This window comes from Vidua macroura, chromosome 16, assembly GCF_024509145.1.
Source record: "Vidua macroura isolate BioBank_ID:100142 chromosome 16, ASM2450914v1, whole genome shotgun sequence".
Lineage (NCBI taxonomy): Eukaryota > Metazoa > Chordata > Aves > Passeriformes > Viduidae > Vidua > Vidua macroura.
This window is the reverse complement of record NC_071586.1, coordinates 14,487,401-14,513,006: the sequence shown is the minus strand read 5'-3', so window position 1 is coordinate 14,513,006 and position 25,606 is coordinate 14,487,401. Positions and strand designations below refer to the sequence as shown.

Here is a 25,606-nt window from a genome sequence, read left to right as displayed (position 1 = left end):
ACAACAGCGGGTTGGTGACAGGGGGACAGCAGCCACTGGCCAAGCTGGGGACACCCCATGGTCACTGCACCCTCTGTCCCCCCTGCCGGGGGTCCGGGCCATGGCGGGCTCAGAGCAGGGTGATCTCGCTGGGTGGCAGCGTCAGCCTCTTCTCCCGGGCACCCAGCAGCCTCTCCATGTGCGCGGCCACCACGCGGCACAGCTCCAGGCCCTGGAGAGGGACACACCGACGGGCAGCGGCCGTGCCACCGCTGTGAGAGCCCCGGCAGGGCCCCCGCGATGTCCCCAAGTGTCCCCGACCTGCTCCAGCTGCAGCTGGGTGATGCCCTGGGCCAGGAGGTCTCCCAGTGTGATCTCCACGTAGGGAGAGCTGGATCCGGCCGCCGGGCGCTGCGTCCGCGTGGACTGGATCTCGTTCAGTGAGAACTTGGCGATGAGTTCCTGGGAGGGGGGACAGGGGGATGGCCCGTGGGCCCTGGGAACCCCTCTAAAGGGACCGGGAACCCCGGCTTGGACAGGGCTTAGAGCAAACTGGTCTAGTGGAAAGTGGCCCTGCCCATGGCCAGGGGGTGGAACTGGATGAGCTTTAAGATTTGTTCCAACCCGAGCCATTCCATGATTCCATGTGTCCCACACCTACGTGGGTCTCCTTGCTGAGGAAGTTGAGGCCGTTCTGGTTGACGGCCAGGATACAGGGCGAAACGATGGCGTTGTTGCTGCAGCTCTGGATGTAGAAGAAGGACGAGCCAAACATGGGGTAGGCGCTCAGCAGCCCTGCAGGGCGGAGGACGGGGTCTCAGTGCCCGCTGCCACGTCCCCCAGGGTGGCCTGCACCCAGGAGCAGCCAAGGGAAATAAGTGTCCCAAGTGGGGCCTGGAAGCAGCCTGTCCTGTCCTGCCAATCCATCCTGCACGTGCAGCACCCCAGGCTCTGTGCGGGGACAAGGGCTGCCTGTCCTTGCAGCCTCCCACCCCCATCATCCTCACCCTCCAGGCAGCATCGCATCCCCAGCAGCTTTACATCCTCATTAGCACTATGTCCTCATTAGCATCGCATCCTCTCCCTGTGGGTGTCACCTCCCCGTGCCCATCGCTGTCCCCTCACCCAGGAGCTGCGCCCTGGCCTGGTGGGCGCTGAGTGCCTGGGCTTGCTGCACGTGCTGGGTCACCATCTGCAGCCAGGACTGGGGCTTCAGCAGGCGGAAGAGCTGCGGAGGGACGTAGTCCTGCATCTCCCGCCTGTGGGGAGCCCGAGGTCAGGGCCAGCGCTGGCCAGTGGGTCCCAAAGCCCACGGGACAGGGGTTTCCCCCCCTCCAGGTGCCCTGTCCCCTGCCGTACGCCGTGGGGAGGTGGTGGCGGTCCTTGGCTCGGTGCTGGAGGGCGGCCAGCTTGGCCACGTGCGGGAAGTGCTGCTCTGCCGGCCTCGCCGGCGGCAGGACAGTGAACAGCCCCTTGAGGTAGTCAGGGAGCACCTGGGAGGGGGACAGAGCACAGGGACACGGCTTGGGGACAGGGCACGCTCTGAGGGAGACAGGGAGGTGGCCCTGGGGGAGGCTGATGGGGTGGCCCGACCTGGTTGTAGTGGACGGTGACGTAGAGCTCGTTGTCGAACTTGAGGGGCTGGCTCCAGACCACGCGGCGGCACCAGAAGGTGTAGCTGGTGTCCCGGAGCTCCGTCTCGGCAGCCACGTCCAGGACGTATTCCCGGCGGGTCAGTGGCCGCACGCTCTGCCCTGTGCCACCCGGGAGTCTGAGTATGGCCACCACACCGCCCGCATGGCTGTCCCCATCCTGGCTCGTCCTGCCCCGTCTGTCCCATCCCTGCCAGCTCCTCACCTCTGTCGGTCACCACGAAGAGGATGTATTCCTCCAGAGCCTCTGGATTCTGCAGCCCCATCTCACAGCACAGCTCCTCGATCACATCCAGAGCCACCTGGGCACAGGGACAGGTGGCTGGGACACTGCCACGTCCCCCTGTTGTGCTCTGGGCCACCAGCTTGAGGCTCATCCCAGTGATGATCTGCTTTTCCCAGAGGATGAAGTCCCACAGCGGGGACAGCCAAAGGGTGCAGCCCCCCCACATCCACACCCTCTGGGTGCCCACAGCTGAGGTGTCACCATAATCTTGGGGTGCACTGAGCCTCCTGTCCCCTCTGGCTCACCGAGCACGTCTTGATCTTGAGGTGCCTCTCGATGCCACCGGGCAGGAGGAAGAGCTGGCGCTTGGCACTGCGTCCAGCCTGCATGGGAGGACACGTTGGGGTGCAGGGGGACCCTTCACACAGCAAGAACCCACAGGACACCCCAAATCCTGCAGCTATCCCTGAGGAACCATCCCACTGGGATCATCCAATGCCCATCCTGTCCACCTGAACCATCGTGCCCCCCCCCCACTCCATGTCCACAGAGCTCCATCCCCAATGGGGACCCCTGAAGGCTCAGGGTACCCCCAAAGTGGTGAAGAGCAGACCCTAAGAAGGCCTGTGCTCTCTTGGGAAGACCCCCAAAAAGGATCACCCTCTGTTCCAGGGTGGTGTCTGAGAGAGATCCCAAGCCCACAGGGAGAACCTGACCCCATGTGGGTACCCAGAACTTCTGGGGGGGATCTCAAGCTGCCACCAGCCCTGTTCCACGCCACGGGCACCCACGAGCCCCTGGCCTCACCACCATGGCCTTGAGCTCCATGCTGCTGGGGAAGAGGCTGCGGCCGCCGAACTGCAGGGTTTTCCTCAGGTTCTGCTCGCAGGCTTTGGCGATGCCTGGCAGGAGCAGGGACCGGGATGAAGGATGGGGCTGAGCTGCCACGCTGGCTCTGTTAGAGCTCCTCCTGAGCTCTGTGACACCTGGGGTGTCCTTTACCACCGTACACCCAGCACCCTGGGGTGTGCACGGCCCCTACCGTGGAAAGGCAGCTCCGGGTGCCTGCTGGCATCCTGCAGGAAGGCCAGGAGGAAGGGCCGGAGCACCTCAGAGCACTTGTAGTAGGCAGCGAGGATGTAGAGCAGCCTCCAGCCCCTCTGGCAGCTGTCCCTGTGGGAACAGCCAGGGCTGATCCCCTAAGCAGGGCCAGGGTGCCCGCGGTGGCACCCATCACCCTCTGCACGGATGAGGTCCCCGGGTCTCCCCCGAGGCTGGAGCAGCTTGGCCTGGACAGGGGCACAGGTGTCCCAGTGCCAGCCTCTGCTGTCCCACATGGGTGCAGGGACTCACGGCTTGGAGCTGGTGTTGTTGGTGATCTGCTTGATGATCTGGCAGTACACCTCATCCCGCAGGACCTCGTGCTCCGCACACAGCTGGGGGACAGGCACAGCTGCCACCTCTCTGCCACCCCCTGCCCAGGCCACCCCCAGGACTCACCGCCCCAGGGATGGATTTACCTTGAGGATGGTGCAGACGATGTCCAGCTCTGTGTGCCCCCGCTGGGGGTGGTCACCCATGAACTTCATCACGGCTGGGGACAACAAAGCCACACGGTGACACAGGTCAGCATGTCCCTTCCCCAGGGACGTGCTCTCCTGGGTGGGCACATGGAGCAGTGGGACCGGAGCTAAACTCCCCTCTGCCCATCCCAGTCCAGCCCCACCCTCCTCCAAGGACTGAGGGACAGGGGACAGGACACTCGTGCCCCTGCCTACCTTGGAAAGCCTCAGCAGCCAGTTTGTTGAGGCCACCATCCACAAATTCAATGAGTGACTCCTGAATAGGAATCTGGAGCAGGGGAAGAGGGCCAGCTCTGGGACCCTGCTGGGACCTCAGAGGGACCTGCAGGTGACAGCAGGACAAGGGCACCCCAGAACTCCACTTCCCCATACCTTGGTGAACGTCAGCATCTCCAGCACACTTGGCACCTTCATCCCACGGGAGTCCCTGGCAGAGGGACAAGGGAGCAGGTGGGCACAGGTGTCCCCACCATGGCCTGCCCCTGTCCCACCGCTGGACACTCACGTGGTCCCACGTCGTGCTGCACGGAAATGCCGCTGGGCAAAGGCCAGCATGGGACAGGCCCCGGTGACATCCCTGAGCTGCTCGACACCGTCTCCCTCCGGACCCTCCACAAAGGTGGCACTGGCTGGGGACACCTGCGGAGCGGGGCAGTGGGCACCGGGCACAGCCAGCACCGGGGGACAGCCCCGGGCCAGGACCCACCTCGGTTTTGCGGTCCAGCTCCTGGGCGGCGGCGGTGGAGGCCACGGCCACGGCCACGGCCGCCGAAGCTGCCACTTTGCCCTGCTTGTCCCGGGGCTCCTCCTTCCTCTCCGCAGGCAGATGGACAAAGTCGGGCGCCGCCACGGGCTGGACGTACTCGGCAGGGAAGAGCCCTGGCCTGCCATGGATGGCCCCAAACTTCCACCCTGTGCCAGAGAGAGGGTGGGGTTGGCCACGGGCTGGCAGCCATGGGGTCACCCCTAAAATTCTCTACCTGCTCCCTCCTGCCTCTGCACCCCCAGCCCTTTTCAGGGATCTGGCCATGGGTTTTGGCTGGAAGCAGCTGCAGTTTGGCATCACTCAAGGGAAAGGTATAGACCAGGGGCCACAAAGCCTGTCACCTGAGGGACATGGGTGGCACCAGGGTGGGACCTGCAGGGGAGCAGGTCAGTGCCAGAAAGACCCCAAACCATCCTGCTGAGGGGTGACAGAGGCAGGGCCCTGCCCCATGCCCCAGACCCAGGAGGGGACACAGCTCAGGCACACACACAGGGACAGTGTGGCACCCACCAAAATCCTGGGTGCCTGTCTTCAGCTCCTCCAGGTACATCACCTTCTTGCGGACCACGCAGCCATAGTAGTGGTCTGCAGGGACACCATGGAGACACCATGGGGACACGGGATGTCACAGGATGCAGGGCAAGCACACAGCCACCTCTGGGGCGGGGCAAGCCAGCAGTCTGCTGTCCCTGTGTCCCCCATCAAAGGCATTTTGGCATGGGGGCCTTTGGGGGGTCCCTCACCTCTCTCAGGGTGCTCCAGTGACTGTAGGTGGATGATGTCCCCTTTGTGGAAGCTGAGCTGGCCCCCGTCCTCTGGGCTGTAGTTCCTCACAGCCACCACATACTGGGAGTCCTGGGCACAGGGGGTCTGGCACAGCCCATGCACGCAGGGACGCCCACACCCCACCCAGCACAGGGACTTCGAGCACCCACAGCCTCAGCACCATTCCCCCAAATCCAGCCACGGTCCCATTCGCAGCGTGCCCTCCTCTGCCCACCCCAACCTCCCAAACGCAGGCACAGGGGCAGGGTCTGACCCCCAGGACAAACCCTCCCCGGCCCCAGGGCACCCCCCACCTTCCTGAGCTCTGTGATGAAGTGGTCGACCATGACCTTGACCTGGGGGGCTTTGGGGGAGAAGAGGATGAGCTTCTCGCCGCGCAGGTTGAACTCCAGCATGTTCCTGGATGGGGTGGTCACGAAGAGCACGTCGGGGTAACTGGGGCAAGGCGAGGGGAGGCTGAAACACCTGGCAACTGCAGCACCCACAGCACCCACCCCACCCTGACCACCCCTACCTGTAGGCCCGCAGCACCCGCAGCTGCTCCCCGGGGACATTGGTGCCCTTCACCACCCGCAGCAGCTTGATGCCAGTGTGGGACACAGCCAGGATCTGCACACCCGTCCCCACGCTGCCCTGGGGGCCAGGACAGCACCTCAGCCAGGGGCACGGTGACGCAGTGCCCCCCACGCTGCCCTGCCCCACAGCTGGTCCCTCACCGTGGCAGGGAAGAGGCGGGAGAAGTACACCTCGCAGCCATCCCGGGCCGCGGCAACGATCTCCCTCTTGACATTCTCGGTGGCCACGGGGCTGAAGGAGTCCAGCTTGTTTTCCGCTGTGGGGAGGGGGAAACACCTCCCGTGAGCACTCCCTGCCTGGAGAGGATGTGGACAGAGCTCCCAGCAAAAGCAGGGGTGCTCATGCCCTTCCCATGCCCGGCAGGACTGTGTTGCAGAGACAGATGTGTGTCCCCCAAGCAGCTGGCTGAGACCTGACACAACTTGTGATGTTGTGGAGCGCTAAATTACGGGAGGGGGGTCGTTGCTTTTGGAGGCAAAACTACCCAAGGTTAAGCAGAGCCAGTCCTAGCTTGGAGATTGATACCCAGGAGATGAGGACGGGCACAAGAGTGGCTGGGTGTGAGCCCCCAAGAAGGGAGCAGCAGGACAGAAGGTTACCAAAGAGGGATTTCAGGCGGAGCCGCTCCTCGTGGCTGATCCGGATGCAGGTGTCAGACAGCACATCATTGAAGATCTGGGAAAGGGGGTGAGGAGCAGTGGGGTTGCATGGGGAGGAGCAAAAATCCCCCCAGCCCCAGCTTGCAACAGCCCCAGCCCCTCCACGGCAGCTCAGCAGGGGAAGGCAGGATGGCCACAGTGGGGTGAGTAAATCATCACCCCACTGGGGAATCATCACCCCATCTCCCAGGGGACCCCGGGGGGCTGCGGGGCCAGCTCGGTGCCTCACCTGCCGGAAGATGAGGTCGAGCAGCAGTGGGTTGTTGATGCTGTCCTTGGGGTAGAAAACCTGCCAGGAGAGAGACAAGGGCTTGGTGTAAACCCCTTATCCCGGACAGACACCAACCTGTCCCCAAGCGCCCCCATAATCTGTACCTCCTTCCGGATGAATATCTTCCAGGGCACGTTGTGGTAGGTGTAGAAGTCCTCGCTGCAGCTGCGGTGCAGCTGGGTCTGGACCTGCTGCGCCTCGGATGGGAGCTCCCGTGAGACAAACACTGCAAAGGGATAGAAAGCCTTGCAATCCCCATGGGGAACCACCAACAGCTGCCTTCACCTGGGGAAACTGAGGCACGGGGAGCAGCGCTCTGGCTGAGCTGGACACAGCAGTTATCCCACCAGGCATCAGCTGTGCCGCTGGGAGGGCGAAATGCCTCACTCCGCCGTGGTGCCCCCAGTGCCACAGCTCTGCCCAGCAATACCTGGGGGCTGTGTGGCTGCAGGACGTCCTGTGGGTGCTCGCAGCTGGTACCTGGCACTTGGCACCGGCTTCACCGCAGCCACCACCTCCTTGGGCCCCCCCTGCGAGGCACAGAGGGGCTGTGTTCAGTGACAGTGACACCCCCAGCCTCGTCAGGGGGACACGGGGGCGGCCACATCCCTACCCCAGCTGATGGCACCCGGGCTGCTGAGAGCTGCTCCTTCAGGATCTGCATGGCTTCCTCATGGGGGTCCAGCTTCTTCCCAAAGAGCTTGCTGCCCAGACAGAATCACACATCAGCTGAACCCCAGCACCAGCTGCACCCCAGCATTCCCCTGCACTTGGCACCAGCTGCAGCCCCATCACTCGGGGCACCCCAGCATTCCCTACACCCCAGCATTCCCTACACCCCGGCATTCCCTACACCCCGGCATCAGGACCAGCAGATGCACCCCCAGGCAGGAGAAGCCCGAGGCTCGGCTGGGGACACAGGTGTGTACCTGTGGGGCTGGGAGCTGCGCGGGGCTGGCTGGCACTGCCGGATGATGTTGCGGATGTCGTGCGTGGGCCGCGGGAAGTGCTCCGAGTTGAGCCGGGAATGCCGCACTGGCTCTCCCGGCCACCGCCGGCCCACGGCTGCTGCGGAGCCAAGCACACGGCTCAGGGGCCCTGGCTCAGTGCCACGAGCCCCTGTGGCCACCCCGTTGCACCAGGACCCCTTACCGGCTTTCTGTGAGTAGGGCCGGGGCTGGGGGACGTGGGCTGGCGTCCCCTCTGTCGCTCTGCCCTGCAAGGGACACGATGCTATCAACATCTGGCACCTCCAGCTGCTCCCATCCCCAGGGGCTGCCCCAGAGAGGTGCCCTGAAGCAGAGAAGAGGCTCAACCCCTCCCGGCCCCGTGTACTGACCGAGGCTCCGGGTGGCTGGTTGACATCTGCCCGGCGCCGTGGGGACTGGTCTGGCTCTGTGCCTGTGACAGCAGAGAGAGCTCAGTCAGAGCTGTGGGGCTCTGGGTGCAGGGATGCTCCCCACACCAGGGGTCAGACAGGGAAACTGAGGCAGGGGGCTGGCTGGGGATGTGGGAGTGCCCGAGGCGCTCACCCCTCGGCTGATGCATCTCTGCAGCCACGGTAGGTTTGCTCCGGGTGCCATCAGTGCCACTGTTCCCCCCTCCCACGCCACCTCCTCCCTTCAGCCTCTGTGAGAGGATGGATGGCTTCTCCAGCTCCTGGGGGACAGGTGTCAGGGCACAGTGGCCAAGCCACCTGCACCCCGAAATGCCTCGGGCAGGGGGACACCCTTCTCACCCCATTGCCGTAGGAGAGCACAGGGTCAAAGAGACTGTCCAGGTACCGGTCCAGACCCTTCTGGCTGCGTGGCTCCCCAAATTCCCCATCTGTGAGGGGACAAGGCATGAACCACTGGCATGGCAGGGCTTTGTCACAACGCTGGGGGACAGGGGCTGGGGGGAACGATGCCCTACCATGGGGGTGATACGCCTCCATGGAGGGCAGTGTGGGGGCTTTCACAGCTGGGGGAGGAGGCACTTCATCCAAATCAAATCCATGTCCCAGCACCCTGCAGAGAGGGAGGATGCACTCACCGAGCACCCACTGGGTGCCAGGTTTCTCCTCAGGAGCCCACCCACCCCTGGCACCCATCCAGCCCGGTGCCAGGGCTCCCCCCACCAGCCCCACAGTGGGGCACACATCCCTGCCCGGGTACCTACGGCCGGCTGTCCCTGCTGTGGCTCTCGGTGCCATCCCTTGCGATGAGGAAGCAGGATTTCTGTCTGGGGAAGCCCCGCAGCAGCTCGAGGTCGGAGACAAGGTCCAGGACATAGTCGTGTCCAGCCAGCTCAGCCCACTGGGCACCCGCCTTCATAGCCACGGACCAGCCACGCCAGCCCTCCGCCAGCCCTCTGCCAACAGCCAGACACTGGGGACGGGCACAGGCTGCACGGGGACACCCTGCCCACGAGCTGGGCATTCGGGCTCCCAGATCCTGGGGACACCGAAGACAGCCCAGGTGACACGGTGACCCGCGGGGCGGGTGGGCGCCAAGCCAGCACGTACCTGAGCTTCAGGACATCCCCTGCCAGGTCCTCGCCTGTGCTCCAGGAGTGGATGGGGCAGGAGAATTGGTCACCTGGGAGGGATGGACAATGAGCAGGTGCCACCAGTCCCCCGTGCCCGTGAGGGTGGTCACCCTGGGACCGACCCTCGCCAGCGCCACGCTGCCCGCACCGTTGAAGCAGTGCAGGTCCAGGGCCATGCTGGCCTGCTGCCGGTTCGCCGTCCACTCCAGCAGCGAGGGTGGGAAGGTGCGGGCGGCCGCGGCGCCCAGCTGGGAGCGGGCCATGGCGTGCATCAGCTTGCGCTGGCACACCGGCTTGTAGCCAGCGAAGGCGTAGTCAGACACAAACCTGAGGGGAAGGGAGGATGCTGCAGGAGGGACGTGGGCAGGATCATGTGTGCCAGGTTGGGACAGGGGACAACAGAGGGATTAAGAGCATCCCTGGAGGGATCTCGGCAGCATCCTGGGCACATGTGCCAGGCTGGCCCAAGGCACCTTGGAAGGATCACAGAGCATCTCTAATGGGACTTGGCCAGTAGCCCTGGGTACATGTGCCAGGCTGGCCCTGGGGAAACTAGAGGGACATGGGCACATATGCCAGCTTGGCCAGAGGGATCCTGAAGGGACCTCAGAGCATTCCCAACAGGACCTGGCCACGTGTGCCAGGCTGGCCTAAGCAATCGTGGAGGAACCAGTTGGGGCCTAGGCAGCATCCTTAGCCACAGGTGCCAGGAGAGCCCTGAAAAGCCCCAGCAGCGTTCCCAGGCATGAGCACCAGTCTATTCCTGAGGTCCCAGCCATGCCCGTTCCCCATCCCAGAGCCCACCCCCAGCTCACTTGAGCAGGTACTTGTCGAAGGCGGCGGACGGGGGGAAGGCGCTGAGGCAGGTGGCCAGCAGCAGCCAGCCCCGCTCCTCGTTGTTGACGTTGGTGTTCCTCCACACCTGGTTGGCAGCTTGTGCCAGGAGCTCGTCCCGCAGCCCCGGCACTGACAGCCCCTTCTGCACGATGTAGTTGCCAAAGAGGGTCTCCTGCGGGCCGCCCAGCCCCGGGTCCCCCATGAACCGCAGGATCTGCCACAGGGACAGCCAGGTCCTCCCTCTGACCCCGGGCACAGGGCAGGCAGGGGACTGCGGTGGTGGATCCCGTGCCATCCCACCTACCAGCTGGAAGAGGCTGAGAGCCTCGTGGCACAGCTCCTCATCCAGCCGGGTGAGGGGGGCTTTCAGTGGGGCCGTCAGCATCCCAAATGCAGGTTCCTGCGGTGACACCCGCACCCATGGCTACCTGGGGACAGCCTCAGGCCACGAGGGGCTGGCCCCATGGTGCTGAGCATGGTGTCGGTGCTGGGTGGAGCCTGTGGGGCTGCCAGAGGGCTGGGGTGAAGGATGGGGCCAGCAGCGTCCTGGGAGTGGGGCAGGGAGGGGCTCAGGCTGTGCTGGCAGCACCAGAGATGGGTGGTGAGGCCCTGGCACAGGTTGCCCAGAAAAGCTGCGACTGCCCCATCCTTGGAAACGTTCAAGGCCAGGTTGGACAGGGCTTGCAGCAACCTGGTCTAGTGGAAGGCGTCCCTGCCCATGGCAGGGGGTGGAACTGGATGGTTTTTAAGTCCCTCCCAACCCAAACCATTCTGTGGTTCCATGGCAACACCTTGGCAAGGCTGAGAGCCTTATCCAGCCCCGGTGCTGTCATTCAGGATGCCGGGGACTGGGAAATACAGGGCAAAAATAGGGATGAGGAAGAGGAACGGGGCAAAGTGACGGTGGGTGGGGCCGGGGTCCCGGGAGCAAAGCGACCTGGTCTCCCGCCCCAGCGTTCCGGATCCGCCCCGCGTCGGGCGTCCAGGAGGGCTCAGCGGGTCTCTCTCCGATAACCTCAGCAGGGTCCCCCCGGCCTCTGGAGACGACAGGAACCCACGGGGAGGGAGGGAGGTGGCAGCCAGCTCCCCGCAGCACCACAGCCACCCCGGATCCAGCCTCTCTTGCTACCCGTGGTGTCCCCGGGGTGGGAGCCGGGGCAGAGCCCGGTGGGACAGTGCCGGGAGCGACCACGGGGACCCTGAACCTCACTGCTCCACCACGACCGGGGTGCCAGGGACTCCCCAAAAGCTGTCTGCCCGTCGGGAAAAGCTCCCCGCTGCCGGGCCGCGGCGCCCACCTTACCTGGAAGTGGCCCCGCACGTACTTGGCCATGGGGTAGTCGTTGATGTCGAGCGGGAGGGTGAGCTGGGGGTCGGGCTGCAGCGCCGGCGGCGGCACCAGCACCACGCAGCCGGCATTCACCTCCCGAGCGGCTGCGGCACAGCGGGAAGCTACGGCACGGCCGTTGGCAGGGGAACGAGGGGCTGGGAGCGATGGCGGTGCGGGACCCGCTCACCTGCAGCGGCCTCCAGCAGCCCCATCAGCTCGGCCGGGATCTCCAGGTGGGTGACATCCACCACCTCCCTCCGCGTCAGCTCCTGCCGCCGCAGCACAGGGATGTGCCCACCTGCCGTGCTGGTCCCTGCCCCAGCAGCCACGGGTGCCGCGGCCAGGAGCACAGGGAGGGGCAGGGATGAGGGCACAGCAACACGGGCTGCACATGCATCACACGTGTGCTCCCACCGGGGCCGCACATCTTTACCTGCTTCATCCTCTCCTTCTCCTCCTCGGCCCGCCGGCGAGCATCCTCCTTCCTCTGCAAGCAGAGCAGCCGTGCTGAGTCCCTCCGGAGGAAGGGGGACCCTGAGGCATCACGGCACCCTGGGTTGCCATTGACCCCTCCCCAATATCAGCAGTGTTTTCACCCCAAAAAGGCACTACCCACACCCAGTGGGACATGGAGGAGGTGGTAGGGTGGCACGTGATGGGGCTCATGGCCTGGGGATGCCATGGCGTCCTCTCCAGACTGAACATGCGGCAGGGTGGCAGCAGGTCCCCTGGACCCCCTGGGATGTGACAGGCCCCGCCTCACCTTGAGGTACCTCCGGCGGTTCACGTAGATGTGCACCAGCGACCTGAACTTGATGAGCGTGTGCCGCATGCGCCGGTACCGCTGCCTGCAGGAGGGCACCTGTCACCCTCTGCCACCCACCTGTGCCCACCCGCCACCCCCAGGGACCCCCACCTGGCCAGGTATCCCCGCGCCCGGCTCTGCAGGAGGACGATCTTGCGGCGGAGGGAGCGGAAGCGACGCTTGATGAAGAAGGTGCGCGCGTAGCGCTGGAGCGTGAGCGCGGCCAGGTGATGGGCACGGCATCTCTTGCTCTCCAGCGCCTGGTACAGCTGCTCCTTCAGGAAGAGCTGGGAGCAGGGGTGAGGCCATGAGCTCCCCACCTTGGCCACCACCCCCAGGACATGACCTGGGGCCCTCTCCTGGGACAATACCTTGGTGACACCGACGTAGTACATGCTGGGGTTAACGGGGCAGAGGCTCCTCAGCATCTCCACACAGTTGGCTCCATTGGGAATGACATTGGACCACATGTCAACGAGGCAGCGATACCTGGGTGAGCCCACGACACTGTCACCACACAAGACCACGCTGGGACACCAGCACAGACCCTCCCTGTGTGCCTGGAGATGCAGCTTCTCCCAGAGCTGTGTATTAACACGAGGGGTTCCCAGCTCCCACTGTGGGGGAACCCCAGCCCGAACGCTGCCCCCAAAACATCCCCAATGTCTGTGTTGTCCCCTGGCTGGGATGGCAGCGCCCAACCCGCAGCCCCCAGGCACCTGTCGATGAAGACAAGGAAGGGGATGCGGATAGGGTAGCCCTCCTTGCGGATGCGGATGGTCTCCAGGATCCCCGAGTACCGCAGCTGGGTCTTGACCACGTCGGCCTCGAAGAGCCCCGGCTCCTGAGGCGGGGATGGGGAGAAGCATCAGCAACTGCATGGGCAAACCCCCACCCACCGTGTGCCCACACACTCCCAGTGCCAGCAGGGCAGGCAGCACGGGCACCAGCAGAGGCAGGAGAGCCCCGGCTCTCACCTTCTTGTTGTTGGGCTTGATGCAGCGCACAAAGAAGGGGTTGCACCTGTGACACAGAAACCCTGTCAGCCACGGGGAACAGGAGACAAAGCCAGCCCAGGCACCTCGGACTCAGTTCCAGCTCCCAGCAGCCCAGAGGACAGCCTGGCTGCCCACCCTGACCTCTCCATCCTCTCCACTAGCTCCAGGAGCGACTGCTGGAACCGTGCGGCCACGGTAGGAGCCTTGTACCGCCGTGTCCTGGTGCTGCTCCTCCTGATGAGGCTCCTCTGCCGGGCCATCACCTGGGCGTGGCCAAAGAAGAGGTTGGCCACCACCTTGGGGAGATGAGAAAGGTTAGAGAGGAGAAGGTGGCCGGGATGGTGCAGCTCTCCCACAGCCTCTTCGCAGCCCGGCCGCTCCTTTTTTGCCCAGCCCTAATTGTGGCAGGATTGCCTGGATAGGGATGGGGATGAGGATATGGACAATACAAAGCACAGGAGCAGCCCATGTGCCTGTTTCTGCCAAATGCTTGAGGGGTCAAAGCCCAGAGGATCCCATGGGTGGAACCAGAGGCATCCTCTGCTTCTGGTCCCCCTGGGCTTTACTGGCCATGGGGACATGCTTGGGGACATGGAAAGGGATGTATGGAAGGGGGCTATTGATGCCCAGAGCCAGCACCAGGCAGGGCCCTACCTTGGTCCTGCTGCTGATGAACAGGTCCAGCACATCCTGACGGACCTGGTCATAGTTTTTATCCAAAAACTTGTGAACCTGCCAAATAGCAAAAACTCATGGTGAGGAGCCTGGCAGGATGACAGGGTGAGGCAAGGAGCTCCAGGATCTCAGCCAGACCCCCAGAGATGCATTTCTCTCCTTGGTGCAGGATCAACCTCCTCTTTAACCTGCCTTAACATCCCTGCTGGACATCCAAATGTCACACACCTGGTAGGTCACCTTCCCTGCATAGTGCTTGATGGTGAACTCAGGCAGTGGCATCTTCGGCTTGGTGTAGAGCGGGTTTGTCCCATGGTGGTAGTGACACTTCTGGAGGAACGTGTGGTCAGTGGCCTGGGAAGGGACACAGGAGTGACACACGGCTCAGGCAATTCAGCAGCAGGTTGGAGCTAGGTGATCTCCAAGGCCCTTTCCAACCCAAACCATTCTGTGATTCCATGATGTTTCTATGATTCTTTGGGCTTATCCAGCCTGGAGGAACCCGGGGGTTTCCCAGGTTGTCCAGGACAGCCCAGGAGAAGAGCAGCCATGGTGATTCCCCAGCCGCAGTGACCTCCCAGTGCTGGCTGCACCTCATCACCAGGCAGCCCCTCACCTGGGGAAAGCAGCTCTGGTCATCCAGGATCCGGAGGATGCCGTAGGGTTTTTGGGAGATGAGGTCAATACAGGGCTGGTTGTCGCTGAAGGGGATCTCCTTCCACTCGATCTGCTCCCGGATATACTCCTCCTGCAGGGTGGGCACCAGGTCAGCCCTGTGCCCCCAGCCCCACAGCAGTGCCCAGCACTGGGGCAGAGCCCAGCACTGCCCACCAGCCCCACCTGCTCCTCCTGGAACACAATCCTGTTGAAGAAGAACTGCAGATACTCATTGGCGTAGTTGATGCACAGCTGCTCAAAGCTGTTGAAGTTGAGGTCCTGCAAGAAGGAAGATCCATGGAGCCTGGGAGGATGGAGCTGGGATTGAGCCAGCATGGAGGTGGGATGAATCCTGCTCACCTCGAAGCCGTAGATGTCCAGGATGGCGATGGAGAGAGCCTCCTGCCGCGGGTACACCAGCTTGTTGATGCGGTCCGTGAGCCAGCTGAAGAGCAGGGAGTAGAGGGTCTTGGCAATGGCATCCCTGGGAAGGGGAGAGATGAGCAGAGTGCTGGAGCTCTGGAATGGCACCAGTGTACTCCACTGCCACAGCCAGCACCCACCACAGCATCAGTTTTAATCACCACAGAGTCTAACCCACACTGGGGGATCTGATCATCCTCTTTCCCAGTTGGCATTTCACATCCCACGCCATCTCTGGGGGTCAGACCCCCCCACACCCTCCTGCAGTGCAGCTCCCCGTCCCTCTACCTGGCATCCACGGCGCTTTCAACAGTCAGAGGGGTAAAAATCTTCTCCCGCTGCGTTTCCTGGTTGGGAGATGGCATGATGGGGTTCCAGCAACATCAGCGCAGGTGGTCCCCAGGGCCCAGAGACCCCCTCCCATCCTGTGCCCCCCTGCACTCACCGTCACCTTGAAGGTGATGGCTTTCTGCAGGCCCTCAGGGGACACCTGCAGCAGCTCAGCCACCGTCCGGATCTCCGTGGCGCTCACCACCGTGGCGACCTCCTGGCAGTCGGTCTGCAGGACACGGCGATGCCGTGGCATGGGCGAGCCCCCGTTTGCCACATCCCAAATCACGCCCGAGGAGCGCAGCTTGGCTCCCCGCGGGGTACCTCGTATTTCTCAAAGTAGACGTTGCCCAGGTGGAGGACGGAGGAGAGGATGCGGAAGATGCTGTTCTGCTCGTCCACGCTGAAGTTCAGCACCTCCATGGTGTTGAGCAGCCGGCGGAAATCCTCAGCGTCGTCCTTGCCGGGAATCTCGCAGTTCCCACCCTGGCACAACCCCCTCAGTCCATCGGTGGGTCCCGGGGGGCTCAGCACCCAGCATGGGGGGGTCACCCTGCCCTGGCCATCCTCCTCATCCACACATTGAGGACTCGGGAACCCACCAGCCCCCCAAAATCAGGCCGTGGGAGGCCGGGGAGGGGACGCACTACCTGGTTCAGGTAGTAGTAGGTCTCGGCGCCCTGCAGGCAGTACCGCTGCCGCTGCTGGGACGGCAGCCCCGCCAGCATCTCGTAGAAGATGTGGTAGTTGCGCTCACTCTTGGCCTGGAGAGCAGAGGACAGAGCTGGGGAGGGGGCGGCAGAGGGGGCAGAGTGGGGGGCAGAGCCCAGAACCCCCTCACCACACACCTGGAAGACCACGCGGGACTTCTCCAGCAGGTACTGCGAGGTTATGGCACCGCAGATCAAGCCGCTGCAGGGGTGAGAGTGGGCACCTGGCTGGCAACCTCGGCGTGGGCAGGGGCTGTGGCCCCCCAACACACCCAGACATGCCCCAGATGCCCCCCACCAGGGAGAGGTGTGTGCACCTGGCTGTGCCCAGGGGTGATATTGGGCACCCCCTGTCAGGATCAGTGGGGCTGAGAGGATGGGATGGGATGTGAGGACAGGGATGGGGACTGGGAATGGTAAAGATGCCAGCCAGGTCACAGTGTCCCTGCCCTTAACCTAGGGACAACCACCTGATCTCAGGTGCCATCACCTTTCCAACACCAGGTCTGTCCCAAAAACATCCCTATGTGTCCTTCCAGAGCCAAAGGACAAGGGGCTGGCTTGGGCTGGACACCCCTGGGGCAGCAGGGGACATGGGGTGGGAGCAGCTACACACAGGTTACTCAGCATTACTTACTCCTCCAGGAAGATTTCCACAAATTTCCCAAACCTGCTGGAATTGTCATTCCTCACGGTTTTGGCGTTGCCGAAGGATTCCAGCAAAGGGGTCGCCTCCAGGATCTGTCATGGTCATGGGGAGAGCTGGGGGGTGAGCCTGGGCACCCAACACACCACGGGGCAACTCCAAGGCTAAGACCCCCCCTTTGATGCCCTGCCACCCTCCCTTCCACCCCATGTTCCACTCACACCCGTGGGTGTCCAAATTTGAGCTGTGCACCACAGCCAGGTTAAATGAGGATATAAGAGAGCACGAAGACTCCATCTGTGTGCATGCACTGATTTCCTGCTGTCCCTCCCGCCTTTCCCCTGCCATGGCCAAGGTGCCACCATGATTCTCTGTCCCCCTGACCCATCCCAGCCCACGTGTCCCCTCAGTACCTCCATCTGCCATGGTCCAGGTGGAAGCGTTGGAACAAGGAGAGAGCAGCAGAACCGTGAGGACGGATGGAAAAGAGCTCTTGGAGGTAGGAGAAGATGGGGACAGGGGGACTCAGGGATGTCCCCAGGGCAGCACCCTACCTGTGGGGCAGTGCTGCGTTTCTGGCTGACGGCTGCCAGGTAGCTCAGGATCAGCTTGGTGGCTTCGGTCTTCCCTGAGCCGCTCTCCCCACTGAAACACAGAGCAGGGGCATGGCTGGGGCCATCACCAGTCAAGCAAGGGGTGACCACCCCAGCACCCCATCCCCAGAACCAAGCCAGGCTGGTGGCAGCGACCCAGCAATTAGGGTGGTGTTGATTAGGGGCTGTGCACGGGGACAGCCGCGTCCCACCTGATGACGATACACTGGTTGTGTTTGGCATCCATCACTTTGGAGTAGGCGACGTTCGCGATGGCAAAGAGGTGCCTGGGGTGGGCAGAAGCAGGGGGTGGGAGGTGCCACGCTGGCCCAGCACAGGGACCCCCAAAATGCCCCGAGCATCCCCATGCACAGATGCAGCCGCTCCAGCACCCAGTGACCCAGGGTTCCCCAGGCTCTGCTGCGGGATCCGGAGTGTGGGGGACGGAGGGTGGGAGTGACCCCATCCCCACAGGGTGTTTGGGGACAGCCTGGTACTCACGGTGGGTTTTCACCCAGGGCTCTGCCTTCGTACTGCAGCACCTGCTCCTTGCCGTAGATGTTGTAGAGCCGGTAGGGGTTCACCGACACCAGGATGCTGCCGATGTAGGTCTGCCAGAGAGAGAGTCCACACTGCAAGCCCTGGCTCGCAGGTCCTGGCTCGAGAGGTCCTGGCTGCGAGCCCTTGGAGGGGAGTGACTCCCCAAAGACCCCACCCCATCTTTGGGGGATGCTGTGTCCTCCTAAGCTTACGTAGATGAGCTGGCGCTCGAACCGCGTCCGGATGTTGCTGAGCACTGCAGCCTCCTGGAGGTCCCTGGCATGGAGCAGAGGCTGAATTAGGGGGTGACAGAGGGACAAGGGAGTGTCTGCTGTGCCCAGAGTGTCCTCAGCATCTCCAGGCCCAGGAGGCTGAAGCAGAGCCCATATTGGGATGAAATGGGGTGGGATAGCAGGGTCAGGGGTATGGGGTTGGGGGCTGCAGCCCCATTGTCCCCCACAGCACTGAGTCATGGCGTAGGGGACAGGGACACTCACTCCAGCTGGGTCATGTCCTCCAGCCCATCCTCCTCCTGTGGCTCCTGGTACCGCATGATGGGCAGGCTGCACAGTGACTGCATCTGCATGGAGCAACCAGCCCATCATGGCAGGGATGTGCCAACACCCTCAGATGTCCCACCCAGTCACCACCACCACCCCAAAACACCATCTGTGACCCCACACCAGGGGACACGCAGTCAGCATTGGAACCCCAGGAAAACACCACACAGCCCCAAAACCAGTCCCCCAGCAAGAGCATTGTGTGTCAGGTGAGAGCAGCAGTGCTGGAACACAGAAACACGAGGTCACCAAGGCCACCTTGGGGCCGGTCCTAGGAAAACCTGGTCCTGGGAATCCTGGTCCCTCTCACCGTGGGCATCACTTTCAGTGTAGGTGATGGAAGGGGGCTGAGGCTGCTCCCCCCGGCCGCGTGCAGGGGTGACGCAGGACAGGTGTCACACGGGAGCCTGCGCTGGCGCCCGGCCAGGGGGTGGGCAGGAAAGCGGACACCCCGCCGGGTCACCGTGCCACCTGCACCTGTCCCCGCCGGATCGGGTCTCTGCATTTCCATACGCCAGAATCGAGTGTCCCCAGAGGGGCCGCTCGTGGGGGGACACACAACCGGTGATGATCCCCTCTTGCTCCCCACGGGAGGACCCCCGCCAGCACCCAGACCACTCACAGCCATTTACCCCCACCCTGGGCGCTGCAAACCCCTCTGCACCGGGAGAGCCATCAGGCACCTCAACTCGCCACCCTGCCCCGGGTTCCGCCAGCTCAACCCCGGCTCCATCCCCCCGAGGGGGCTCCCCGCGGGCGTTACCTTGCTGCGCCAGGGCTGCTTGCTGCCCAGGTACCCGTCTGCCCAGGGGTGCCTGTCCCGCCAGCCGCCCGCCGGCGAGCGCTGGCACAGGTATCGGGCGATGTCGGCTCCCCACTGGCCCGCCCACCGCCGGCCGCGCTGGGTGGGCTGCTGGGGGAGGCCCTGCTCGGTTGTCCAGGCGTCGGGCATCTCCCGCACCCGCACGACGTGCTGCGTGGACCAGTGCTGCTTGTACATGCGGGATGCGCGCCGGAAGGAGCCCAACCTCTGCACCTGCGGCGTCACCACCGCGTAGCGCCCCGCGCCCTCCTCCCCGGCCGCCCCGTCACCCTCCATGGGCTCCGCCGGCCCCGGGGGACGAGCGCCGTGCCGGGGGACGGCCGGAGAGCCGGGGGCTCGCCCGTGGGGCGGTGGGAAAGCGGCACGACGGGGCGGCGAGGGGCTCCGGTTGCCTCGTGGAGGGGAGGGAAGGATGGGGCGCCCGACGTCGGCCCAGCCCCGGCGCCCCGAGGGTGGGCTCGGAGACCGGCGGGTGCTCCCGTCCCGCCGGGATGGGCGCCGGGGCAAGGAGGGCGAGCGAGTGGAGGGAAGGCGGCTGGGTGGTGAGGATGAGGGGGCTTTGGTGGAGGCTATGCTCTTTACGAGCAGAGAAGCCAGGGACTGCGCCACGGAGCGCCCCTTGGAGAGGCTGCGCCCCCCCACTTCAGCAGATGGCCTCGGTGGGGGGGAGTGGGGGGCCATCCCGGCGAGGGGCTGCCCGATGCGCTGGATGAAACTTTTGGGGGTGCTGGGAGCGGGGCTGGGCGGAGGGGGCACCCCGGCGGGACCCCGCGGGGCACCCTGCCAGGGGGGCAGCTCCTCATCCCAGGAGGGGCCGGGGGGGCCGAGGCGGCGGCTGCCGGGGCGGGACGATGGTGCCCGGAAGGGGGTCCTCTGCAGCGGCTTCACCGCCTTGGTGGGGGGCTCGGGAAGCCGGGGCCAGGCCTGGGGGAGCGGCAGCCCGGGGGGGCTGCTCCGGCGCGATGACAGAGGTCTCCCCGCCGCGGGGCCCCCCAGGCGCCTCCCCCCCGGCCCCGGGGAGCGGGGAGCGGGCGGTGGCGGGGTGGGGGACTCGGGGCCGAAGCGCCGGAGGCTGGCACCGAGGGAGGGGGATCGCCGTGGCCCCTCGCCCCGCGTGCTACCGGGGCGCGGACGGACGGGCGGCGGTGACGAGGAGCGCCCGGGGTTGGCGAAGGGGTTACGGAGCGACGGCCGGCGCGCAGCCCCCGGCTCCCGGAGAGGGGGCGGCCCCCAGGGCCCCGCCGGTGGGGAAGAGTCCCGGTCCCCCAAACCGGCGCTCTCCATGCCCGCCAGCCTACGGCTGGAGAGCCTGTAGGAAGGCTGGGGGGTGCGGGACCCCCGAAATTCCCCAGCACCTCGCGGCGGACGGCTGGCAGGAATCGAGAGGGATCGCTGGAGGAACTGCCCCAGAGGGCTCCCGCACGCCCGCGCTGCCGAAACCGGGCGTCCCGGGGATGCCGCGGGGCTGGGGGCTGCCGGAGGCGGCGGCGGCTCGTACTCGTCGTAGTCGTCCTCGTCACGGGCGGCGGGAAGGTGGGGGGACGGTGGGAGGGGGACGTCCAGGCGGTCCCTGCCGAAAAGCTTGACCTGGGGTCGGGGGAAGAGCCTGAATTTCCTGTTGAGGGAGAGCTTGGAGGAGAGCGTCTCCCGCATGCCCCGGAGCGAGGACGAGCTCAGGATGGAAAAAGGATACTCCTTCTCTTCTTCCTCCTCTTCTTCCCACTCCTCGGGCTCCTCGCCCTCAGCGATCTCCTCCAGGCCCAGGGCGTAGGGGTTGCAGGAGGATTGGGCATGTGGCGCCCAGCCCCCCTCGCTGTACTGGATGCGATGCTCGGGGTACTCGCCCCCAGGGTAGCCCCTGGCAAAGGGCTCCCCAAAGTCCTCGTAGGGGTCCCCCCTGTAGCCAAAGGGCCCCGCTGCCTCCTCACCATACTCTGGGTCACTGCTGTACGGGTCATAGAGGCTGAGGGGAGACCCACCACCAAACGGTCCCTCATCCTCGAACTCTGAGTCGCCGTAGGGGGGCCCTGGCTCGTCACCATCCTCCCAAAACCCCCCGTAGTAGTCATACTCCTCCTCTGTCTCATAGCCAGGGTAGTCAGAGTAGGGGGTCGGCACCGCATCATCAAAGCCGTACCCTGCTGGGTAGGCTGGGCTCTGCATGTAGCCTTCCTCCTCCTCGGAGTAGTTGTGCCGGGGGCCGTAGGCTCCATCCTCCTCCCCGCTGTAGCCATGCCACGGGCCGTAGGCTCCATCCTCCTCAGCGTAGCCCTGCTGGGGGCCGTACGCTCCATCTTCCTCCTTGGGGTGACTGCGCCAGGGCCCATAGGCTCCATCTTCCTTCCTGGCATAGCCACGGCGGGAGCCGTAGGCTCCATCCTCCTTGCCGTAGCCTCGCCGGCGGCCGTAGGCTCCGTTCTCCTCCTCGGCCCAGCCGTAGCGCGGCACCGGCGGCTCCGCGGCCGCGCGCTGGGAGCGCCGCCGGGACGGCCGCCTCACCATGCTGCCCTGCCGCGAAGTGCCGGGCGCCGGCAGCCCGACACCGCCAGGGATCCGCTTCATGTTGGCCCGGTGCCTGAGGATCTCGTCTTCCGCGGGGAACGGCAGCTTCTTGGCACCGATACGGGACAGCCAGGCCGTGTCAGTCGCCCGGCTGCCCCCCACCAGCCGCCCGCGCCGGGAGAGCACCTTCCTGGCCAGCCAGCCCGTGGCAGCGGCCGCCTTGCTCAGCACCTGCGCCCGGGGCTTGAATTTCCTTTCCGGGCGCCGGCGGAAGAGCAACGCGCTTTCCTCGGGTTCCTGCCCGCCCCGCCGCAGCAGCAGGAAGGATGGCCTCGATGGTGACTCCTTCTTGGCCTCCTCCTTGGCCTCCTCCTTCCTCTTCTTGCCCACCTGCTTGAAGCGCATCATCAGGTTGGAGGTGGACTTCAGCACTGCCTTGTTCTTCTTTTTCTTCCTCTTCTTGGTGCTGTGCTTATGCAGCCCCCAGAAGAAGCGGGACGTGTTCTTGAACTGCCCCTTCTTGGGCCGACGCAGCCCCAGGTTCTTGAAGCCCAGGAAGAGCTTCGAGGTGCTGCGGAGGCTCCGCTTTGCCCGGGCCTTCGGAGGCGCTGCTGCCTCCTCCTCGGCTGGGCTGGCTTCCACAGAATCTTTGGGCTGGCCCTTGGCCTCTGCACCCTTGGCCCCTTTCTTCTTCTTGTCGGTTGCCAGCCCCATCATCAGCTTGGAGGTGCCCTTCGTGTTCTTCTTGGCTGTTGCAGCATTGCTCTCGCCCTCCTCTTCCTCCGTCTCCTGCTGCGCCTTCTTCCCACGGCCCAGTTTCTTTGCCACTCCTGCCTTGGGCAACCCCTTCTTCTCCTTCCCCTTCCCCTTCTTGGGCTCCTCTGCAGCCACCTCCTCCTCATCTTTCTCCTTTTCCACCTTTTCCTCTTCCTTTTCCTCCTTTTCCTCTTCCTTTTCCTCCTTTTCTTCCTTTTCCTCCTTTTCCTCCTCCACCACCTCCGTCTCCTCGCTCTCCTCTGCCTTCAGCAGCTCCGCATCCGACGCATCCTCTGACTCGTTGGGATCCTCCTTCTTGCCCTTCTTGCCATCCTTCCCTTTCCCTTTGCCCGCCTTCCCTTTGGGCTCCCCCTTCTTGCCGACCATCCTGGCAGTGGCGGGCGCTCATGCTCCGGCCCCGGCGGGGCTCTGGGAGGTGATGCCCTGTGCCGGCAGGAGCCTGCTCCCGGCACAGCGGCCGGCCCCGGCCCCCGCCGCCTGCCCCGGCTGGGTATTTACCTGTGCCCGGGTTTGGCGAGGCACATGCCCGTGCGTGGCTCCCTCGGGCGCCGGTGGCCGCCCGCTTGGCATGGCGCTGGGGCGGTGGGACCCGGCCCCGGGGCAGCCCGGCGGAGCTGCTCCTGCCTCCCGCGCACCCCGCGAGTCGGCAGCGCGGTGCCGGTGGCTGGGATCCGGCTGTAACCCAACCGCCAGGCTTGCGGTGGCATGAATAATGTAAGGGATGCACCACGCCAGCCCCGAGACTTTTCCGAAGGAGCAGGGAAGGGCCCCTGCTGCTGGGAGCATCCCCCCAGTGGAACGCTGCAGGGACAGCACCGTTACCCCAAAACGGGACCTTGCCACCTCCTCACGCCTCGGGGCTTGCTCTGCGCCTCCCTGAGGAATCAGCCTTTTCCTCGAGTCAGCACGGAGACGGGTGAAGCCCGGGGATCCGTGAAGCCGAACAGCGGCACCAAGAGAGAGGTGGCAATTCTGCAGAGCCCAAGGCAGCAGCGGAAACACACCCAAGGGGAGCGACGCAAGGGAGGGACCCAACACCAGACCAAATTCCACAGCCCTCCTGGGAAGCACTGAGGAGCCCAGAGCCCTCAGGGGCACTCCTCATGCCATGCCAGGTGGCAGGTATTTGTGGGGTGCCACACATGCCCACACAAAGCTGGCAAGAGGGGTTGCATGTGCCACACGTGTGGCCCGTGGCAGTGCCAGCAGCGTGTTTGCACACACACGTGCCCAGGCGTGGGGTGACCACATCAAATGTTAATGCCAGGCCTGGATTCCTGCAGCTCATCAAAGTTTAAGCAGCAGCAGTGGGAACTCGCTGTCCCACATGGATCAGTGCACGCAGCAGTGGGGCTGCTGTGGGCAGAAGCAGCACCTGCTGCACCCCCTTACATGGGATATGTTTGGGGAGACAAACATCCAGCTGTGCAGCAGCTGGCAGAACCAAAGAACCAGCAGCAGTTGCTGGACTGAACCCATTGGTCTCCCCCAGGATCAGAAGAGCTCAAGGCTGGCACCTCCTAGCATTGTGTTGTCCCTAGCCTTGTCCCTCCCTGCCACATCTACAGTGGAGCACCATCCACCACGATCCCATGGCTTTGCCTACTCCCTATATTAATTTCTGGGATAGACAGATCCTGGGCTGCACAGATGGAGGCAGCTCTGGAGTGCAGAGTGGGCAGAGGGGCAGAGTGGGATGAGAGGCACCTGGCAGGCATCAGGAGAGGGTCTATGACAGAAACACAGGATCAGCAGAGCCCTACCTGGCACTGTCACAGTCCATGCACAGGTCTGCCATGGCCACTGAGCCATATGGGGCTGACAGAGCCTGCCCTGCCAGGGGCACAGACACCTGCCACACAGCACCACCCCACCCTCCTGGCATGGGCACACAGAGCCTGGGCACCACGACGTGGCAGGGAACCACCTCGGGCAGGGACATAGCCCTTCTCTCTCTGCTGGCAGAGAGCAAAGGGGTACCTGGCTGGTAAAAAGCTGGTGCAGGTCACTCCCTGCATCCCACACAGTCCTTGCCACCACCACACTGCTCTCCACAGTCCCCACCTCTGTCCCCCAAGGCAGGGCAGCCCCGGCAGTGCTCTCAGAGTGCTGGCAAAGCTCCTGTGCTGTTGCCATGGCTGTGCCCATGGTGCCTCCCTGCCCACAACAAGGGCCCTCTGAGAGGGGGAATAAAGGGAGAGGGAGGGACTTCATCCCACACAGATGCTGCTTTCCATGGTCCCAGCCTCCATACCAGACCCCAAAACACCTCCCCATGTTCTCCATCCTGGTTCACTTGCCTTTGGCACAGCAGAACTGGCCAAGAGGCTTTTGTGCCCAGGTGCAGTGGGATGGAAGCAAAGCAGAGGGTTGGAGGGGTACCCACATTTGGTGGCTGTTTCCAGGGTGTCTGGGCACAGCTGCATCCAGCAGCAGTGCACGGGAGGGACCCTGGGTGCAAAACCTGGCAGTGAGGGGTCTCTGTGGTGGCAATGGGTACCAAGGCTGTGGTAGAAGGTACCCAGAGCATCCTTTGGTCGGGTGAGTCCTGAATGTCTCCAGCCACGTGGGTGAGGTAGGGAAAGCCACCTCACCCCAGGGACACGGCCCGGGGCAGCCCCGGTGCCACTGCCGCAGCCTGTGGCTGTGCCATGGCTGGAGGCAGGGAGGGGATGGAGACTTTGGCCTCGGGGGTTCACCCGCCCCAGCCCGGCAGGACGCGCGGCTGCCCAGGACTGTACCTTTGGAGTGCCGGCATCGGCGGGCAGAGCTCCAGAGGCAGCAGCTCCGCGTCTCCAGGCAGGTCTGCGGTCACCAGCCGGCCCCGGGTCCGCTTACAGCCTGTTTCCAGTTTCAGCCGGAGCAGGGCTCTGTGCCACCACACCACACCACGCCACGCCGGCCCCGGTGCTGCCGTGCCTCCCGGGAGCCCGGCGCTCCGGCACCACGGAGCCAGCCCAGGCACCTCCTGACTGCAGCAGCACCTCTCAGCACATCCCCTTCCCTGTCTTCAGTTCTGCATCATTGCACATCCACTCTCAAACACCTGTGAGCAGGTGAGGAAGCCCAGCCACAGCTCTTGTCACTCCAGCCACAGCTCCAGGGATGCTGGGAGCATAGGGATAAGCTGGACCCTTCCAGCAGTGTGACAATGGCACAGCCCTCCAAGCCCCCGAGGCACAATGGGGGTCTTTCCTTGCTCCCCCAAGCGCACATCACCCCCCGACCTGGCTAATTTCCACCCCCTCCAGTTCCTGCCTCCAAAATGAGGCAGCACATGAGCAATACACGACAATCCCTGCCTGCCAGCTGCTGCCTGCTCCCCACGAGGGAGGTGTTACGGGAGGAGATAGGCCAGAGCAGATGCTGGAAG

The 25,606-nt window shown here is 64.4% G+C and overlaps 1 protein-coding gene across 1 annotated transcript; it reads right to left on the bottom strand.

The window, feature by feature from the left end:
* Nucleotides 1-7: 7 nt before the first annotated feature.
* Nucleotides 8-21,879, bottom strand: MYO15A (myosin XVA). The gene is made up of 64 exons (XM_053992101.1): nt 18,895-21,879; nt 18,069-18,151; nt 17,784-17,847; nt 17,533-17,642; nt 17,244-17,318; nt 16,993-17,083; nt 16,852-16,857; nt 16,430-16,533; nt 15,931-15,994; nt 15,733-15,846; nt 15,407-15,568; nt 15,198-15,311; nt 15,041-15,099; nt 14,690-14,813; nt 14,513-14,608; nt 14,289-14,420; nt 13,901-14,026; nt 13,652-13,729; nt 13,139-13,293; nt 12,977-13,022; nt 12,719-12,843; nt 12,371-12,488; nt 12,111-12,286; nt 11,958-12,042; nt 11,628-11,681; nt 11,382-11,463; nt 11,168-11,298; nt 10,169-10,264; nt 9,843-10,078; nt 9,176-9,354; nt 9,005-9,077; nt 8,659-8,850; nt 8,413-8,507; nt 8,237-8,325; nt 8,031-8,157; nt 7,838-7,899; nt 7,651-7,714; nt 7,428-7,566; nt 7,112-7,202; nt 6,929-7,028; nt 6,603-6,724; nt 6,457-6,516; nt 6,168-6,243; nt 5,709-5,824; nt 5,507-5,625; nt 5,286-5,427; nt 4,950-5,061; nt 4,717-4,791; nt 4,147-4,352; nt 3,946-4,079; nt 3,813-3,867; nt 3,636-3,708; nt 3,378-3,451; nt 3,211-3,293; nt 2,900-3,030; nt 2,665-2,759; nt 2,163-2,240; nt 1,837-1,933; nt 1,573-1,733; nt 1,339-1,472; nt 1,105-1,238; nt 641-774; nt 301-441; nt 8-211 (listed from the first exon to the last, which is right to left on the bottom strand). Exons 1-64 carry the CDS (start codon nt 21,862-21,864, stop codon nt 110-112), a joined length of 9,741 nt encoding a protein of 3,246 aa, XP_053848076.1. The 5' UTR covers nt 21,865-21,879; the 3' UTR covers nt 8-109.
* Between the last annotated feature and the right edge of the window lie 3,727 nt (nt 21,880-25,606).

Coding starts and splice junctions, on each gene's coding strand:
- MYO15A (XM_053992101.1), bottom strand. CDS start 21,864: ATGATGCGCTTCAAGCAGGTGGGCAAGAAGAGGAAGGAGGAGGCCAAG. Junction 6,244..6,456: donor TCGACCTCATCTTCCGGCAG/GTGAGGCACCGA, acceptor CCCCTTTCCCAG/ATCTTCAATGATGTGCTGTC. Junction 1,239..1,338: donor CGCCACCACCTCCCCACGGC/GTACGGCAGGGG, acceptor GGCTCCCCACAG/GCGGGAGATGCAGGACTACG.